The sequence below is a fragment of the Danio aesculapii genome, chromosome 20 (genome assembly GCF_903798145.1).
Source record: "Danio aesculapii chromosome 20, fDanAes4.1, whole genome shotgun sequence".
Taxonomy (NCBI): Eukaryota; Metazoa; Chordata; class Actinopteri; order Cypriniformes; family Danionidae; genus Danio; species Danio aesculapii.
In genome coordinates this window covers 47,507,360-47,526,875 of record NC_079454.1, presented here as the reverse complement: position 1 = coordinate 47,526,875, position 19,516 = coordinate 47,507,360, and the positions used below count along the sequence as shown (strand labels likewise).

At 35.4% G+C, this 19,516-nt stretch overlaps 1 protein-coding gene across 2 annotated transcripts in view; it reads right to left on the bottom strand.

Annotated features, from left to right (window-relative positions):
* Positions 1 to 19,516, bottom strand: part of lpin1b (lipin 1b) — a 38,587-nt gene that overhangs the window by 3,985 nt on the left and 15,086 nt on the right. For both annotated transcript variants that reach the window (XM_056481694.1, XM_056481695.1), the window contains exons 4-15: positions 16,732 to 16,946; positions 14,234 to 14,320; positions 13,007 to 13,121; positions 11,040 to 11,316; positions 10,494 to 10,587; positions 7,689 to 7,840; positions 6,696 to 6,789; positions 6,536 to 6,605; positions 3,097 to 3,189; positions 2,946 to 2,992; positions 2,375 to 2,510; positions 480 to 628 (exon numbers count right to left, since the gene is read on the bottom strand). In XM_056481694.1, coding sequence (XP_056337669.1) covers positions 480 to 628; positions 2,375 to 2,510; positions 2,946 to 2,992; positions 3,097 to 3,189; positions 6,536 to 6,605; positions 6,696 to 6,789; positions 7,689 to 7,840; positions 10,494 to 10,587; positions 11,040 to 11,316; positions 13,007 to 13,121; positions 14,234 to 14,320; positions 16,732 to 16,946 — 1,529 coding nt within the window. The remainder of the gene's footprint in view (positions 1 to 479; positions 629 to 2,374; positions 2,511 to 2,945; positions 2,993 to 3,096; positions 3,190 to 6,535; positions 6,606 to 6,695; positions 6,790 to 7,688; positions 7,841 to 10,493; positions 10,588 to 11,039; positions 11,317 to 13,006; positions 13,122 to 14,233; positions 14,321 to 16,731; positions 16,947 to 19,516) is intronic.

The following is a 19,516-nucleotide window of genomic DNA, read 5'->3' as shown; positions in this document are numbered from 1 at the left end:
GTTCACTTAACGTCAACTAGCTGGCTATCATAAAGGCTGTGTCACGCTGAATGGGTTTTTTTGACCTATCATATATATATATATATATATATATATATATATATATATATATATATATATATATATATATATATATATGTACATACATATAAAATAAATCCTAAACGATGTTTCTTTTCGTCCTGCGTAATCACGTGCCCCAAAAAAGATATTTAAAATAAACAAAACAATATGATGTCTTTTGACTGCTTTCTTTAATAACTACATTACTTTTACTTTCAGTATTTGAGTTGTAAATTTTAAAATAAACTACTTGCAAGACTTAAATATAAAAAATATTGAATACTTTAGTACTTCCACTTAAGTATGGTGCTTAAAAAGCAATTCAACTTCTACTAAAGTCACTTTTTTGATAGAGCACTTGTACTTTTACTCAAGTCTGGGTCTCTAGTACTTTATACATCTCTGCTCCTATGCACCTGGTGATTGTGCCGTCGATGTCTGATATGATGATTTTGTCATCCCAGTTCCACAGGTAGATGGTTCCCTCGCAGCGGCACGTGCCCTGATACTGAGTCGTCACGCTAAACACCACGTCATTAGCACCGTCCTTTAGTTGCAGACTGACCTACAGAAGACAAACACACACAATCAGACACAATACACACTAATACAAACTGTGTTTTTTGTTAAACGAAACGTCAAGGCTTACAGTCATTTCAAATGTGTGGCAATTCGCTTAATGCTATGCAGCTATTTTGGGGGTTTCTGCCTGGATTTTCCTACCCACATTGAAAAGCTTTCCATATCCACATACAGAGGTGTAACTCCAAAATCACTTGATATCATTTTGCAAGTTTGTTTTATAAGTTGTCTGAGTTATAATGAAGTCAGTCACATGAAGTGCTTTTTGATGGTTTTTTTTTTTCATAAATGCAATTTTGTAAGTATAACCCTGTGTGCTTCAGCCCCCTGTAGACAATTGTGTTTGTTTTTATGTCAGCAAACGGAGAAAAAAAGACATTTGACTCATAATCTATGCCAGTTATTCTACACCAGCAGAAGGAAGGTGTAATACTGTTATTTTATATAATTTCTGCCTAGTCAGTTTTTAAGTCTCCCCATATCTCCATACAGTGGCTTAAAACTCATTGAACAGAAAGTGTAATCAGCCAATCAAATGGCAGCAACTCAATGCATTTAGGCATGTAGACATGATCAAGACGATATGCTGCAGTTCAGGCCGAGCATCAGAATGGGGAAGAAAGGTGATTTAAGTGACTTTGAACGTGGCATGGTTGTTGGTGCCAAATGAGCTGGTCTGAGTATTTCAGAAACTGCTGATCTACTGGAATTTTCACGCACAACCATCTCTAGTGTTTACAGAGAATGGTCTGAAAAAGAGAAAATATCCAGTGAGCGGCAGTTCTGTGGCCGCAAATGCCTTGTTGATGCCAGAGGTCAGAGGAGAATGGCCAGACTGGTTCCAGCTGATAGAAAGGCAACAGTAACTCAAATAACCACTCGTTACAACTGAGGTCTGCAGAAGAGCATCTCTGAACACACAACACGTCCAACGTTAAGGTAGATGGACCACAGCAGTAGAAGACCACATGGGGTGTCACTCCTGTTAGGTAAGAACAGGAAACTGAGGCTACAATTGGCACAGGCTCACCAAAATTAGACAATTGAAGATTGGAGAAACATCACCTGGTCTGATGAGTCTCGATTTTTGCGGCAACATTCGGATGGTAGGGTCAGAATTTGGCGTCAACAACATGAAAACATGGATCCATCCTGCCTTGTATCAATGGTTCAGGCTGGTGGTGGTGTAAGGGTGAGGGGGATATTTTCTTGGCACACTGTGGGCCCATTAATACCAATTGAGCATCGTGTCAACACCACAGCCAACCTGAGTTTTGTTGCTGACCATGTTCATCCCTTTATGACCACAGTGTACCCATCTTCCAGAATAACGCGCCATGTCATAAAGCGCCAATCATCTCAGACTGGTTTCTTGAACATGACAATAAGTTCACTGTACTCAAATGGCCTCCACAGTCACCAGCTTTCAATCCAATAGAGCACCTTTGGGATGTGGTGGAACGGGATGTGCAGCCGACAAATCTGCAGCAACTGCGTGATGCTATCATATCAATATGGACCAAAATCTCTGAGGAATATTTCCAGTAGCTTGTTGAATCTATGTCACAAAGGATTAAGCCATTTCTGAAGGCAAAAGGAGTTCCAACCCGGCACAAGTAAGGTGTACCTAGTAAAGTGGCTGGTGAGTGTATATGTGTGTATATATATATATATATATATATATATATATATGTTAGTTTAAAGTTCTTATTAAATTCGGTACACTTACAAGTTGTTCAGAAGAGAGGCGGAGAGTTTTCTGATAGGACACACCCCCTCCTGTAGGGGCGGGGTCTGTGTGCACAGGGGCAGGTGTTTGTTTAGCAGATAAATCTTCATCACTGGAGGAGGACTCTTCTTTTCTCCTGTAAAGAAACATTCAGTCAAAGTTAAGAAGAATTACAGATTATAATTTACAGTAATTTGATGCATAATTGGGGTGACACGATGGCTCAGTGGTTAGCACTGTCGCCTCACAGCAAGAAGGTCAACTGGCATTTCTGTGTGGAGTTTGCATGTTCTTCCCGTGTTGGCGTGGGTTTCCTCAGGGTGCTCCGGTTTCCCCCATAGTCCAAAGACATGCGCTATAGGTGAATTGATAAACTTAATTGGCTGTAGTGTATGTGTGTGAATGAGTGTGTATGGATGTTTTCCAGTGCTGGGTTGCAGCTGGAAGGGCACCCGCTGTGAAAAACTTATGCTGGAATAGTTGGCGGTTCATTCCGCTGTGGCAACCCTTGATGAATAAAGAGACTAAGCTGAAAGAAAATGAATGTATGATGCATAATTGAGATCTGAACCTATTTTTGATGTTCTCGTCTCCTGCAGCACACGCTGAGACTGAATCCTGCAAACAGAATGAACTTGAATGAGAAAATCTCACTGTCAAAAATCATCCAGCGTGTATTTATTCAAAACAAACAATATGATGATGTGTACATGTTTGTGTACCGGCTTGGAGCTGCTTGTTCTTCCTCGCCATGAAAACCACCATCTTCCTCGGTTTCTGGGCATTTTTTCCTTTGTAAGTCTCTCTACGGTGGCCTGTGAGGGACATGCACATAGGCGTAATGCTTAAAAAATGAAAAACTAGCAAATAAACTCAGTAAGAATCGAAGGCATGCTGGACTTTCATGCAGTAAGGTGGAGTTATAGAAACTAGTGCAACGAACTGAGGATGCAACGAAATGAAGCATGCGGCAAAAGACAAACTCCAGCACAGAACACACATGACTGAACCCCGAAAACTGAAACACACACAGAGGGGAGTGATGAGACAAGAGAACAGATGGAAAAATGGGAGCACAGCGTTATCACTGCAGGTTAAATTACATATGGGATCACAAAGTCTTATGTTTGACAGGTATATTTTTAACTATAGCTAAATAAAAAAAGCAATGTATTGGCCAAAATGATTGTTTTCAAAGTGTGTGTGTGTAGTTTTATCATGTGTAAATGTGTGTGTGTGTGTGTGTCTGTGTGTGTGTGTGTGTGTGTAGTTTTATCATGTATAAGTGTGTGTTTTATCATGTATAAGTGTGTGTTTGTTCATGTACAAGTGTGTGTTTGTGTGTAGTTTTATCATGTATAAGTGTGTGTAATTTTATCATGTACAAGTGTGTGTTTGTGTGTAGTTTAATCGTGTAAATGTGTGTTTGTATTTTTATTATGTACAAGTGTGGGTTTGTGTGTAGTTTAATCATGTGTAAATGTGTGTGTGTAGTTTTATCATGTACAAGGGTGGGTTTATGTGTAGTTTAATCATGTGTAAATGTGTGTGTGTAGTTTTATCATGTACAAGGGTGGGTTTATGTGTAGTTTAATCATGTGTAAATGTGTGTGTGTAGTTTTATCATGTACAAGGGTGGGTTTATGTGTAGTTTAATCATGTGTAAATGTGTGTGTGTAGTTTTATCATGTACAAGGGTGGGTTTATGTGTAGTTTAATCATGTGTAAATGTGTGTGTGTAGTTTTATCATGTATAAGTGTGTGTTACTTCATGAACAAGTGTGGGTTTGTGTGTAGTTTAATCATGTGTAAATGTGTGTGTGTAGTTTTATCATGTATAAGTGTGTGTTAGTTCATGAACAAGTGTGGGTTTGTGTGTAGTTTAATCATGTGTAAATGTGTGTGTGTAGTTTTATCATGTATAAGTGTGTGTTAGTTCATGAACAAGTGTGGGTTTGTGTGTAGTTTAATCATGTGTAAATGTGTGTGTGTAGTTTTATCATGTATAAGTGTGTATTTTATCATGTACAAGTGTGTGTTTGTGTGCAGACTTATCTTGTGTAATGTGTAATGTAATGTGTGTGTGTATTTTATATAGCACATTTATTGTGTATGGGTATGTGTATGTGTTGTTTTATGCCAATAACCAAATATTAAATATTATTAAAGTAAAGATCATCTTGCGTGGTCATTTTTTATATCTCCAAGCTTAAATAGTAAAACTCAGTTTTTGATTAGTAATATGCATTGCTAAGAATTTAGTTTTTTTTTTAATTTAAACACTATTTTCTCAGTATTTCGATTTTATTTTCTTTCAGATACCAAATTAATAAATGTTGTATCTCTGCTAAATATTGTCCTCTAGTAACTAATTATTTGCATCAATGGAAAATGTATTCAGAAAAATTCTGACTTAGAGTTTTTGTTCAAAGCTAAATAAAAGCTAAGAAATATTTTTTACCACAATCATGGCTCTTTATACATCCTCTTATTATCTTTTGGGAGAAGCCTGTGTAATTTCTGATTCAATAAAACCTCGCTGGTTGAATAAAAGTAACTTTGTGGGCCCTATTACACACCTGGTGCAATAAGGCTCAAGACATTTTTGGCACCATTTGTTGCTATTTTCAGACCAGCGCAACCTGTAATTTTACATTTTGCGCCACTTTGTGGACTCGTGGGTGTACTGGTCTAAAAAGGAAGTATGTTAAGGCGCATTGTTGGCGTGTTGCTATTTTGAGGAACTGAAATAGACCGCGCCAATGACCAACTAAAAGCAGGTCTAAAGTCCAGCGCAGAGCGCGTTAGTTATGCACCTATGCAGGTCCAAACATTTACACTTTGCTTAATACACACAGGTTCTACAGCAATACACAAATATCTTTACATATGTAAAAAATTAAAGGATTAAAATAATACAAAAATGATTCTTTTCTACATAAATATAAAAACCACTACTTCCATATCTCATCTCGGGGTTTTTTTTTAAGTTTATTCATGACAATTTGTATTTGTGTAATGTTATTTTATTAGCAGTATTATATTATTATATTTATAATACTATTATACGCATATTTATATTTGTTTTAATAAAAACTAGTGTAGATTTGTCCACCTGTTGGGTTTTGGAGACGTATGTGTCACTATATGTGGCATAAGAACAGGACGTGTGTTTGGATATAACTCATTTCTCAGTTCATTTATTCGTTTGCTGGAAATTAGAACTGAATTTAGACATAGTTTTGAAACAAATCTTTGTGCTTAACAAATGAAATTAAATATGTAGGCTAATGGATGTCTTTCGTGGAGCGCGTAAAACATAGTTTCCTTACTCCATGAAAGGTAAAGGAGTAAAAAGTAAAAGTAAAGAGGCTGAATGGAGGAGGCTTGTTCTTTATCCTCGCACTGCAGATGATCTGTTTAATTGTTTTCTTGCTAGTGAAGCATTCAGTTTCTCCACTTACAAAGTCCGCCATGTAAATAGCAAATGTGCCATGGCGTGACTCTTAAAGGAAATGGAAGATGAGAATCTATTTAGTTTAATGCATGTTATGCTCAAAACACATCCATAACTCATTAAGAGAATAAGCACAGCCCTGTTAGACCATGTGGCGGGACGCAGACCGTATTTTTCTGTCCTTAAATAGCAAAAGTGGATTCAGACACGAACTTATTGCTTTTGCGCCATGCGCTTTAGACTTTGCACCTAGATCAGTAAAATAAAGCCCCAAGTCAAAATTTGCCAGGGATATAAATAATTGCAGCCTTGACTGTTTATCAGAAATATTCAGTAAAATTCAGCAAGAATTAAAGTTTTAGAATTTTGATCATAAATTAATGTAAATATACTGATGGAATATATCTTGTTTGTTTATTTGAACTGCTATTATTGTTTTTACTATATTTTTATTTGTTGTTTTTGTCATTAATATATCAATATTAATATTAAGGAAAAGATACAATATGATACGATTAAGCAAAACCTGTGACTCAGTGAATCAGTTTTGAGAAATAGTTAATGAATAAATGATTTTGCTAAATGAATGAATCAGATGAGACAAATAAGCTAATGTGTGTGTGTGTGTGTGTGTGTGTGTGTGTGTGTGTGTGTGTGTGTGTGTGTGTGTGTGTGTGTGTGTGTGTGTGTGTGTGTGTGTGTACCTTAGGCAATGGTTTCTGGAAGGCTTGCATGGCCAGCATAATCGGTGCAGCGGTGCTCCAGTTATAATACCTGCACAGATAAAAGGAAATACATTTAGCATCTGTTATTTCAGCCCAAGACAAATGAGAAAAGAATCCATTACTGTAATGTAACACTCACTTAGAGCCGATCTTCACCACAAGATTAGGGTCATTAATGATGGATGGATTATCTGAAAACTGCTGAAAGGACACAGACTTCTGCTGGAAATGCTCTGAATGAAAGAGAATCAATATTTATGAATTTACGTGTGAATGAATTTACAGCCATAATTCCAAAATAGATGGGATGTTGTTTTGTAAAATGTATGCAGAGTGTATTTTTCCGTCCTTAAAGTAGCAAAAGTGGATTCGGATGCGCCCTTAATGCTTTTGAACCATGAGCTTTAGACTTTGCGCATAGATCGTTAAAATAAAGCCATTAGTCTTTATTTTCAGCTCAGGGTTCAACTTTGAACTGCTCCAGCTAATAGCAGAACAGCAACTACTGGGGAGGCGGGGCTAAAGATAGTGAGGCCCCATCTGATTGGTCAAATTTAGGTAAACAACCAATGCATAAAATAAATGTAATTTATCACACGTCTGCAATATGTATATGGCATTTCGCAATAATAATATTTTTGCAATATATTGTGCAATACGTAATTTTTACAGTTTCATTGGTGCACAAAAGTTTTCTTGGAGCTTCGTATGATTACAGTTAAACTACTGAAGTCACATGAAGAGTTTTGACTCATTTTCCTTTTCAGGACTTGAGATCTTGGGACTATTACTCTCTGTGGAGGATGAGGGAGCTCATAGATTTCATCCAAAATATCTTAATTTCTGTCCAGAAGATGAATGAAAATGATTGGAGAGGCATGAGGGTGAGTAATTAATAACAGAATATTCATTTTTGGGTGAACTACCCCTTTAACACATTGGCATCTTTTTTTGTCACTGAACAAGTCAAACGTTCTTGATTTTATTGCATTTTACAAAAAAATGCCAACTTTTTTAGAATTGAGGTTGTAAGATAAGAGCACAATGCAAATGCAGACATGAATGATTAATGAACGAATCTCAAGCATGTTGTGCATAATAAATGTGGCGCGCTGATAACGAGTCTGTGCACCTTTAGTGATGTCTCTGTTTTCGGTCAGGCCTCCGCACAGAGAGATGGCCATGGACGGCAGGTCGTAGCTGTCGACTCCACTGTCTGCTCCTGAGCTGCACATAGACTGAGGAGAGACGGTCACACGATCCTCGCCATGACGCTCTGATCCACTGCACAGACAAACAAACAATACTAACTTTTATAGTTGCTATAAGCGCTACTAGATGTAAATATATTTCAGGGATATGCACAGATATGGAAAATTCCGCTGATACCAATAACATAACTCCCCCAAATTGAATCTGTGCCTGTAGAAATCTGCATATATATATATATATATATATATATATATATATATATATATATATATATATATATATATATATATATATATATATATATACACACACATACAACAAGTAAATCAAAAAGATTTTTAAAATCATCCTAAGACAAGAATGAGTGTAGATCAATAGATTTAGATCAGGTTTTAATCCACTTCAAATGTTGACGATCGTATTTTCAATTATTAAATTCATTACAGTAATATTATGGAATACTATGCAAATGTTTATGTTTATTTTCTGTCTTTTAGTAGATAAGTCATATGACAGACATACTTTGCTGACCAAACAGGTGTTTCTAAATTGGATTTGCATTGTTAATGTTATATTAAATAAAAGTAAAAAGGTATTAGGTATGCATGAACGTATGCACTAAACTAAACTAAACTAAACTGAAAAAGCTTTGTAATAATAATTTATTATTTTATTAATAATATAAAGTAATTTTGTACAACGTTTTCAATTTACTCTTAAACCATACTGATGAAAAAAAACACAAGCCTATTAAAATAGCCACATTTTATTGACGGTAAAATTGTATTGACAGTAAATGACTCTCTTTCGATTAATAATTTTAGCGGAAAATTCTGTGTAAAATTGACAAGTTTTTCCCAGTCTCATTACAAAAAACAAAATAGAAATGAATAGAGTGAACAAATAATTTATTTTTTAAGAAATCTTCAAAGAAGTATCTGGGTATTTTTCCCCTAAAATGATAATGTCCTCTTTTATCCATGGTGAAAAAGTAGTGGTGTAACGAATCACGAATCTCACAGTTCGGATCACACTATGGTTTTTGAATCACGGATCGGACCATTTTTCAAATCAGCAAAAAAGGGAGGAGACAAATGTCATTTGCTTTCCATTTATACAAATTTATACAATTTGTACAAACCATTGGTTTAACAAACAGAACTTAGAATCTGTAATTTCAATCAAAATAAAAATCAAGAAAGAACCAGCTGAAAAAAAGGAAAATATTCAATACAAAATATGACCTTTACTACTGTTACTGATAACGCTAAATATAGAAATCGAACATCATGTACAGCATATCATATTTATGTTATTGATTCAACAATTCACACATAAAACTTCATGTTTCATTAAAGGTGGATCATTTTTGAAAACCTATTCCGTGACATAATTTTGATGGTTGTTTGTCGCCACCTGTTGGTTAAACAATGTAATTGCTACAACATTCACCAGCGTCAAGTTCCATTAAACGGTGATTTAAATCTTTACCATAAACATCAGTGTTTATATCTGAACTATAGGTTGTTCTCCCAGTACTTCTGTGTTATATAATTGTTTGTAACTCACTGAAAATGTGTACAAAATGAATTTCTCTCGATCAAACGCTGATTTGAAAGCAGCGCTTCCAAAGATTAATAAACGTATGGAAATCATTATCATTTATCATTCATGTTGCGCAGGTTTGAATGAAGATCACGGTTTTTTAATGTTTAATCATGCAGCTTTACACAATACATGCAGGCTAAACAAACAGTGACAGAAAACACCTTTAATTAATAGCCTAAGAAAGCATTTAGGTCCCACCAAAACTTTTTACATCATCATTATATTTTACAGGGAAGCCAAAATGCTTTCATATACATGATTTGATTCTCAAAAGATGATTCTCTCTGCAATTGTTATAAATGTTGGATTAACCTACAAGTTCAAAAAAGTTATTAATCCGCGGGTCACATGTGTTCCTAACCGTGGTTTGTAATCCGTATGGATCACAGGCCAATCGTGATCCGTTACACCCCTATGAAAAACCCATCAGACATCTTGTCTTTCCTCTAACATACACTCCTCTAAAGTGTGTCTGTGTGTCACATGGATGGTACCAACCACATAATCAGAAGTGTGGAATTAATCCATAATTTATTGGACAATAATTTATTTAATAACATTAAAATATGTATTTATTTCATACAAATGCTGATATAGCTGCTGATATATTGTGCATCACTTTTATATTTGATTACCCTGAAATAACCAGTTGTATCATTTGACACACACGTTTTTAAAGTCTCTAAATTATTAACATAATCAAAACTTTACTTAAAAAATATATAATTTTATTATTAATGTTATTACATTTTGATAGGTAAAATGTAGTACATTAGCTTTTAGTATAATTGTAAAAACATCTCCATACAGGACATGGCTTCGGTGTCTTATTACTGATAAAACATTACTGATTTTTTCTCGATAACATGAACAATATTCATTTTGTTAATAAAACGATAACTTGCTCATATAATCACTTATGGAAGTGTATGTTAACACTTGTAGAATGTTTGTTAAAAAATGTCAAAAATATCCAATTGAACAATGTGTGAGCCATTTCAGCTAAAATTTGGTACTCAACAAAGAAAACAAATGCAAAAAATATTTTGTCTAAAGGTTCAGTAAACTATAAAGAAAAACTCTAGCCATACAGACATGTGAAATTATGATTACAAACCTTTTAGGGAAGTAAAGTGCCGCCACCTCCGGCTCCAGATCTTTAATATCATCTAAATACACGCCATCAGAACCCAGATGGCGGCTTTTCTTATCTGCATGGGAACACACACACACACACACACACACACACGTTTGTTTTTGTGAAAAGTGGGTACATTACATAGGTTGCCATTGATTTTATACTGTCCAAACCGTATATTGTATTGCCCTCACCCCACCCTACCCCTAAACCCAACCATCACAGGAGACAGTGTGCAGCTTTACTCTCTGATTAAACTCATCCTGTGGGATTTATAAGCATTTTGAGAAATGAGGACGTCACCAATGTCCTTATATTTCACCTCCTTTTTGTAATACCTGCATCATACCTATGTCATTATACAGATTTGTGTCCTGATATGTCACAAAAACACATACACACACACACACACACACACACACACACACACACACACACACACACACACACACACACACACACATATGCATTATGTTTACAAAAACAAAGCTTTTAACCATAAAAAAAAATGATGCACCACCTAACCTTTACTTTTCAAAGAAGATTCTGTCTTATTTTGTGGGCGGGGCACAGTACTTGCTCCTCCCACTTCTGTCTCTGACATCATAGAAGCTCTTCGTGTCATATCCTGCTTTTCACACTCTTTCTCTGCATTTGGTTGGTCATCAGCATATAATGTCCTGTTTCTGTGGGGTTGGTGTGTGTCCGTCTCAGTGATGACTCTGAAATGTGTGTTGTTAGAGACGGGGATTGACAGTGGGCACGAGGGCAGCACGTTTGGTTTTGCTGGCAGAAATGATGGCTGTAAATACAATCATTTTATTACGGAGTTAGTATAAGTTTAATATATGAAGGGAATTTCAAATCATACGGATGTTATAGTTGATTAGTTAGTTAGATGTAGACATACAGTGGGGAAATAAGTATTGAACACGTCATGTTTTTTACTGGAATAACATTTCTAAAGGAGCTGTTGACATGGAGTTGAACCAGACTTTGGTAAAAATGTCCACCCTGGTTTCATCTTCACCCTCCTGCTAATGTAGATGTTGGACTGAAGCAGATGATTTTCATTTACACTGAGGAAGGGCAAAGGGTTGCTGAAGAACTACTGAGAGATTTCTGCTGCTGTCTGGTCTTTCACTGCCTTTCTATACCTCCCTTTCTTCATGTGTTCAATACTTTTTCCCTTTGACATTTCACTTTAATACACATAACTTCATTTGTAAACTAATTAGTTTTGTTTTGTTTGCATGTTTGGATTTCTTTGGTTGTTACCAACATTCTGTGAAAATTTCAAGTCAACGGCACCCTTAGAAATATGTTTTCTGAGAAAAATGGTGACGTGTTCAATAATTATTTACCCCATACAGATATACAATACTTCAATATATCATGGTAATGAGCATGCACAATATTGATAGAGTGGACGCACTTCAAAATACTGTGAATAATTGTTTATTAATAAACTTTTTACAGTGTTTTTTAGAATATTTACAATCTTTTTGCTGTGGATTTCATAACAGCGCCAAATGATTGGAAACCTAATTGGTTAGTTTAATAGTCCAAATTAGGTTTCAAGGCGCCCTCTAAAACCACTGGTTCTCCTATGCTGCGTAATATTACTCAGTCTGGAGCAGACACAGTACAGCAGCAGTTCTCTTCACTATTACGCCAGAATGAGAGTAGTTCCTTGCAATATTGGCCTAGAAAATAGTCATTTTCATTGGTTTTATTACACAATGTAACTACAGAAGACTTAAGCTAAAATAGGAAAATTATCAAAAATCTTTTTGAAAATTTTGAGCGAAATGCTAATGGTCTAATCCGATTCAATTCATTATGCTAAGCTAAGCTAAAAGTGACCCCGCCAGAACAATAAATTGGTTGAGCATATTAAAAATGGTTCTAGACCTCAAAAAAAAAGGTGGAGTGTTTTTTAACATTTTAACATGTTAATCCTGCCTACTACATGCTGAAATATTGACTTGAAATTTAGCGACTATTAATAGGCCTCTTGTTCGCTAATACTGTGCAGCAAGGCTCTAAAATGTAACATCAGTTAATTTAACTAAACTCATGTTGAAAACTACAAAAGCTTTTATTAATTTTAGTTGATGACAAATTCTTATTTAATGCCTAATGCATTAAAATTGTAGTTGTAATCTGATTACAAGTCATAATCATTTTAATAAGTAGAGTTAATAACTAATAAAATTGAGTAGTTATTTTAATCTAATATTAACTTAGTAATTAATAAATCTGGCCTCATTTCACTTCTGATTTTAATCCATTAACAAACATTTACTAATCAGACTTTAATGTTAAGTGCTACTGTAAAATCGTGCATACACTTTATAAAAAACTTTTCTCATTATACCTGTTCAAGTAACTCTTATGTAGCTTAGGTCAATATTGCGATAATACCATAAACCATGGTAAACGCTTCAGCAATTCACAACAAGAGAATTGGGTTTTGGGATAATTCTGACCTTGGCGGTTTGTGGTAATTCCCCCCAGGACCACGACATGGCCGAATCCTCCTGGTGATTTTTACACAGCAGCTCAGAGTCACTCTTAGGGCTGCACGGACGAGACGCATTAGGACTGGAGAGAAAAAGAGATGACAGTCAAAACACTCCTTACTGAACAAACAGGATTTATGCACACATTTCACATGCAAAGTAGTCCCATTAGGTGACACTTTATTTTACTAATGGTTAGGTACTATTTTCATAAGTAAGGTTTACATTTCAAATCTCTTAGTGCAGACTTTTAAATTGATCACACTTGTTCTGATCAGAAAATACGTGTGAAGTAAGCAAGTGTAAACAGCCCCTATGGGTTTGTCTTAGAATCAAGAGTGCTTTTCACATTTTTATTGCCTACAAAATAGCACTTAAAGGTGACCCATATGCCTCTTTCTACAAGATGTAAAATAAGATGTCCCTAGAGAGTGTGTATGTGAAGTTTCAGTTCAAAATACCACACAAATAATGTTTTATAACTCTTTGAATCTGACGCTTTAGGCTTTGATCCTGATTGTGCCGTTTTGGTGACTGTCGCTTTAAATTCAAATGAGATTGTGGTTTTTTCAGAAGAGGGCGGAGCTACAAATGCCTCTGTATCAGCATAGTGGCAGATTCAAGACTGACTTCCTATTCTAATGACCGTCAGTAATGGGCGGGGCTTTCCCCCTCTGATGACACGTACAAAGGGAGAATGTCAATCAAAGTGTTTCTGCACGTTTATCAAGTGTGATTATAAACAATTAAATTAATACATTTTTACCATTAGAAGCTGAAACTGTTGCCACACAACTGTGTTTAAACCCCTTATAAAAGTGATTTGTGCATTATAGGTCCCCTTTAAGATTTGGCAAAGTTTAAATCCTGGCTGGAACATTTAACAACACGTCCGGTAATGTATAAGAATTAGGTCACTAGGCTGAGAATGTAGCTGGTCTAGCTGGTTGTTTGAACAAATGTAATCAGGTCAAATGCATTGTTGATTACCTCTGTATGTGGTTGAAACTGGACGTGCTTAAAATGTTTCCAAATAAATCTATTTATTGTCATCTAAAAATGTTACAAAAATTAATTTTTATTAAAGAAAAGCATAAAGAAACAATAGAGAAAGCACTGAAAAGATTATTTGGAACTTTTTTTATAAGTGAATAGTGATGTGTGTGTGAGTGAATGTGTGTGTTTGTGCTTTACCTGTGAACAGGACTCCAGTCTCCATCTGAGTGAGCATAAATTGTATTTTGTTTGTTTCCAGTGGATGATCCTCCACTCGACAGGTCTCTAAACACATACAAATATCCAGTGTTAAGCAATATAGTCTAAAAAATGTGATAAACACTTTAAATGAATGTTTATTTCTGCCGCTTAAAGGAATAGTTCACCCAAAAATGTAAATTCTGTCATCAATTAATCACCCTTTCACTTGTGCCAAACCTGTTTGTTTCTTTCTTCTGTTGAACACAAAAGAAGATTTTGAAGAATGTTGGAAACCAGCAGCCATTCACGTCCATTGTAAACATTATATATCTTTCTTTCTACAACAGATGTCAGTGGCAGCCATTTCCAACATTTCTCAAATATCTTTTTTTTGTGTTCAACAAAAGAAAACTAATTTATATAATTAATTTTATTTAAAGAATTTAAACTAATTTATGTACAGTGCTCAGCATATATGAGTATATAGCCCACAAATCTCTCATTTAAATTAATATTTTCTATAAGATGCTTTAATATTATATTTGTGCATATACAATTTAGTCACTACTGAAGACAAATCTGGAGCTTATCTAACAAAATAACTTACAATAATGGTTCAAAAACTAGTACAGCAAATTTATATGTTATGGAAAAATATTACATCTCATCAAGAGAAACAAAAAATATATACAATTTAGTTGCAATGTTGTAGTTTGTAATGTTTTATTTACAATTAATTGAATTTAAATGTTTTATCTTTCTATTTCTAAAGATGTTCTGTGACTAAATTATTATTTTAATAATTATATCTATTTCATAAATATGTTTTGTTCAAATACACCAATATATATTAGCCATATTCACTGAGGAATGGATAAAAATATTCAATTTTAAAATGGGTGTACTCTTTTAAGCTCAGTATATAAAGTTTGATGTGAGCATTTCTGTGTGGAGTTTGCATGTTCTCCCCGTGTCGGTGTGGGTTTCCTTTGGATGCTCCGGTTTCCCCCACAGTCCAAAGACATGCGGTACAGGTGAATTGGATGAACTAAACTGGCCGTAGTGTGTGTGTGTGTGTGTGTGTAAATGAGTGTATGGGTGTTTCCCAGTACTGGGTTGCGGCTGGAAAGGCATCCGCTGGGTAAAACATATGCTGGAATAGTTGGTGGTTCATTCCGCTGTGGCAAACCCTGATGAATAAGGAACTAAGCCGAAGGAAAATGAATGAATGAATGCAGTTTGATGCGAGTTAATAGTGTGTAAATTATCTTTATTTGATTAACTGTCCTTTTAATATTTTTATGTAAACCATTTTTCAAAGTAAAAAAAACTGAATATAATTTTTTGAGGAAAATTATGAATGTTTTTCTTGTTACATTTGCAGTTTAAGATGTCCTTGCCTAATAAGTATTTTTATTTTATTTTTTAAATTTTACTAACTGTAGTGTGTCACGCTTCCCACAAAAACATTAAGCACCACAAATGTTTCCATCACTGAACAAAAACAGAAACACATCATCAGATATTGCATCGGAAAATATCATAATTCAGCACAAAATCAACATTATTAGAGTGATTTCTGAACAATCACCTGACACACTGTAAAAGAAAAGTTGACTCAACTTAAAATTTTAAAGCAACCAGCTTCGGGACATTTTTGAGTTGACTCAACTTTCAACCCAATTACTGCACTTGACTCGATTTAAGCTAAATAAGCTCAAAAATGTCCTGTTTGCCTTAAAATTTTAAGTTGAGTCAACTTTTTTTTACATTGTCAATACTAGACTAATGATGAATATTGAATATTCAGCTTTGTCATCAGAATAAAAAAAAACTCTTTAAGAGAATAAATATATTATGAAGCAAATAAAATTAGAAAACATTCATTTAATTTTTAATATTTCATGCTATTACTGTTCACATCAATGCAGCCTTGGTAAGTCTTAACTTATGTTGCCAAATATATCTATTTTGATATTTATGCATTTTCTCTTTAACATCTTAAAGGTCCTGTTAAGTGCTTTGAAATGTGCATTTTTTATTTGATGTTTGACGTAATCTTAACTGAAACATGACGAGAGGGCGGGACATATGGAAGCTCCTCCCCTTTTTAAAACTAAGCCAATAGCTTGTCGTTTCATCACAGCTCTGCCAGTGAGAGTGGTTGAACTCAAAACGCTTTTAATTTTTAAATGAAAAGCAAATGAAAAACATGTTAAAGGGGGCGAGGTATGTCAGATACTAGAGAGCATTTCATTGGTCAGAAGATTTGATGAGAAACTGAAGTATAAGGTGACGTGGAAAACATCTTTGATGCGGAAGCCACACACTGCAAGTTTTTGATGTTTATATGTGGTTTATATCTACTAAAAGCGAATTTTGTCACTGTTTTGTTGCACACTACCTTACTAACATCCTTAAAACTAGCAATACTCTTACTAACATCTAAAAAACTTTATTTTAATTTCACAGCACCTTTAAAATGGCCAGCTGACCTGTTCTGATCGGACTGCTCACTGCTGTTAATGTCCATGTTGAACAGCTCCTCGTCCGAGAACTCCATGCTCTCCTCTCTTTTCACATCCTCCATTCGGCACTTCTTCCTCCTCTTCCTCCTCTTCTTCATTAAGCTATTCTCATTGCTTGATCCTGTCATAACGCCTCCGTCAGACGGAATAGGAGATGTTGCCAGGTAAGGCGGAATCACTTCCTGTAGGAAAATAATCCCCCCAAAAATAAATAAATAAAACAAAATATAAATGTGTTCTGGGTGGCATAGTGGCTCAGTGGTTAGCACTGTTGATTTACAGCAAGAAGGTTGCTGGTTTGAGTCCCCGCTGGGTCATTTGGCAATAACTAAAATGGAATAAACTAAATTGGCCGTGGTGTATGAGTGTGTGTGTAAATGTGTGTGTAAGGGTGTTTCCTAGTACTAGGTAGCAGCTGGAAGGGTATCCGCTGTGTATATAATGGATAAGTTGGTGGTTCATTCCGCTGTGGGAACCCCTGATGAATAAAGGGACTAAGCCGATGGAAAATTAATGAATGAATGAATGATCTGTAAATTGAGGAAAGCAGCATGAATACTGTGAAATCAATGTGTGTTTTGAGGTTGTGCAACATTATGGTGTAAACATAAAGTGAGTGTAAAAATCTAAAATGCTTTATCAAAACAAAACTGATGATATAATGAAAATAAGACTCTGTGGGCATATAAAAAGAGGATGTTTGCTCAACTGAATTTAACAAACCACAAAGTCTGAGCCTCAAAAACATCTCCTTTCTTTTTATTTCTAAAACAGTGTCACATTCACAATGGTCTTAAACTTAAAGGGATAGTTCTAACCCAAGCTCATTTTGAAAACGTACCGCTATATACATTTCTGGAGAGCGCCAAATACGCCCCAGGAGCTACGTTTTTTGCAATTTTGTTTTTGCGAATCCGCCAGAGGCCACTGTGTACGATTTTTCAGATCTCAAATTCCTTTTGCGAGTGCCATTCGAGCCTGCTGTTCTCATGTAAATCCACCAGAGGCTGCTGTCGACTGACTGACCAATCGATTGATACACCCTCCTCCTTCCCTAAATCCAACCAATAGTACTTTCAAAAGTACTGATTGACCAGCGTCCACCCACTTCCCTAAACCAAACTGACAGTTTTAAAAAGCAATTCAGAAAAAGGAAAGCCCTCTTCAGATTTTTACCACGTTTTCAGATTTTACTACATTCTCACTGTTAATTACTTGTTTATTTAATTTTTTGGCTTCTGTTTTTGTTTTACCTGCTTTCTGGAGCTGTTGTTTGCTGGATTTGAACCCTATCGTCATGGTCAACTCCTCTCCTCAGCGGGAAAGCTGTCCATACGGAAGTAAGCGGTCAGCTGGTAAGCGCGAAAAGAAACGGCGTCATACATCCCCCCCCCCCTCCCCGGTAGCGTTCATTTTATAGACGAAATGCAACCATACGTACCTCTGGCTACATAATTTGTGTTCTCCAGAAATGTATACAGGGCTACATTTTCGAATGAGCCCATGTTGGATAGTTCACATAAAAATCAAAACTCACTATTGATTCTCCCTCTGGTGCCTTCAAACATTTTTGAGTTTCCTTCTTCTGTTGAACACTAAAGGAGATATTTTAGAAGAAAGCTGAAAACCTGTAACCATTGACTTCCTTAACAGGAAATACTTTGGAAGTCAATGGTTGCAGGTTTCCAGCTTGTATCTTCTTTTTGTGTTCAACTGAAGAAAGAAAGACAAACAGGTTTGTGACAAAGGAGGGGGGGGGGGTAAATGCTGACATAACTTTCAGTTTTGGAAGAACTATCCCTTTAACACATATCCTTTATTTACTTCCAGCATCCTATATTTACTTCCTGTATAAATATGATCTTGCTCAGAATAAACGTTTGCTCTACAGCACTGTTCTGTTCTATTTTAAATTCTGTTCTGTTCTACAATTAATCACTGTTGTAAAATCACTGTGCTGCTTTACTTTTCAGATTCAGAAAACTGAAGTCATTGCATTTGGGAACAGAGATGAGGTTCTCAAGGTAAATGCGTACCTTGACCCTAAGGGTCAAATAACTATAAGGTCAAGAATCTTGGTGTGATTCTGGAGTCAGATCTGAGTTTCAGTAGTCATGTCAAAGCAGCATACTGTCTAAATTAGCAAACTATTATCTCAAAAACATTGCAAGATTGTAATTGCAATTGCAACATTGCAATTAGATGCTTTGTTTCCAGTGAGGACTTAGAGAAACTTGCCAAGTTGCCTTGCCAAAAAGACAGTCAGACAGTTGCAGCTCATCCAGAACGCTGCGACCAGGATTCTTACAAGAACCAGAAAATCAGAGCACATCAAACCTGTCCTCAGGTCTTTAAACTGGCTCCCAGTTACATTCAGAATAGATTTTAAAGTATTATTAATTGTCTATAAATCACAAAATGACCTAGGACCTCAGTACATTACAGATATGCTCACTGAATACAAACCTAACAGATCACTCAGATCTTTAGGATTAAGTAAATTAGAAATATCAAGAGTTCAGTCAAAGCAGGCTATTGCGCCCCAAACCCCCCACGCCCCCGAAAACACATTCATTCTTTTATAACCTGTTTAACACAATTTAATATGTTTTTTAATCATTTTTATTATTTGTTTTTATTTTCTTTTATTCTTGTTTGTGTAAAGCACTTTGAATAGCCACTGTGTATAAAATGTGCTATATAAATAAACCTGCCTTGCCTATTGTTAAAGGTTAGAACACTTCAAAAGTAT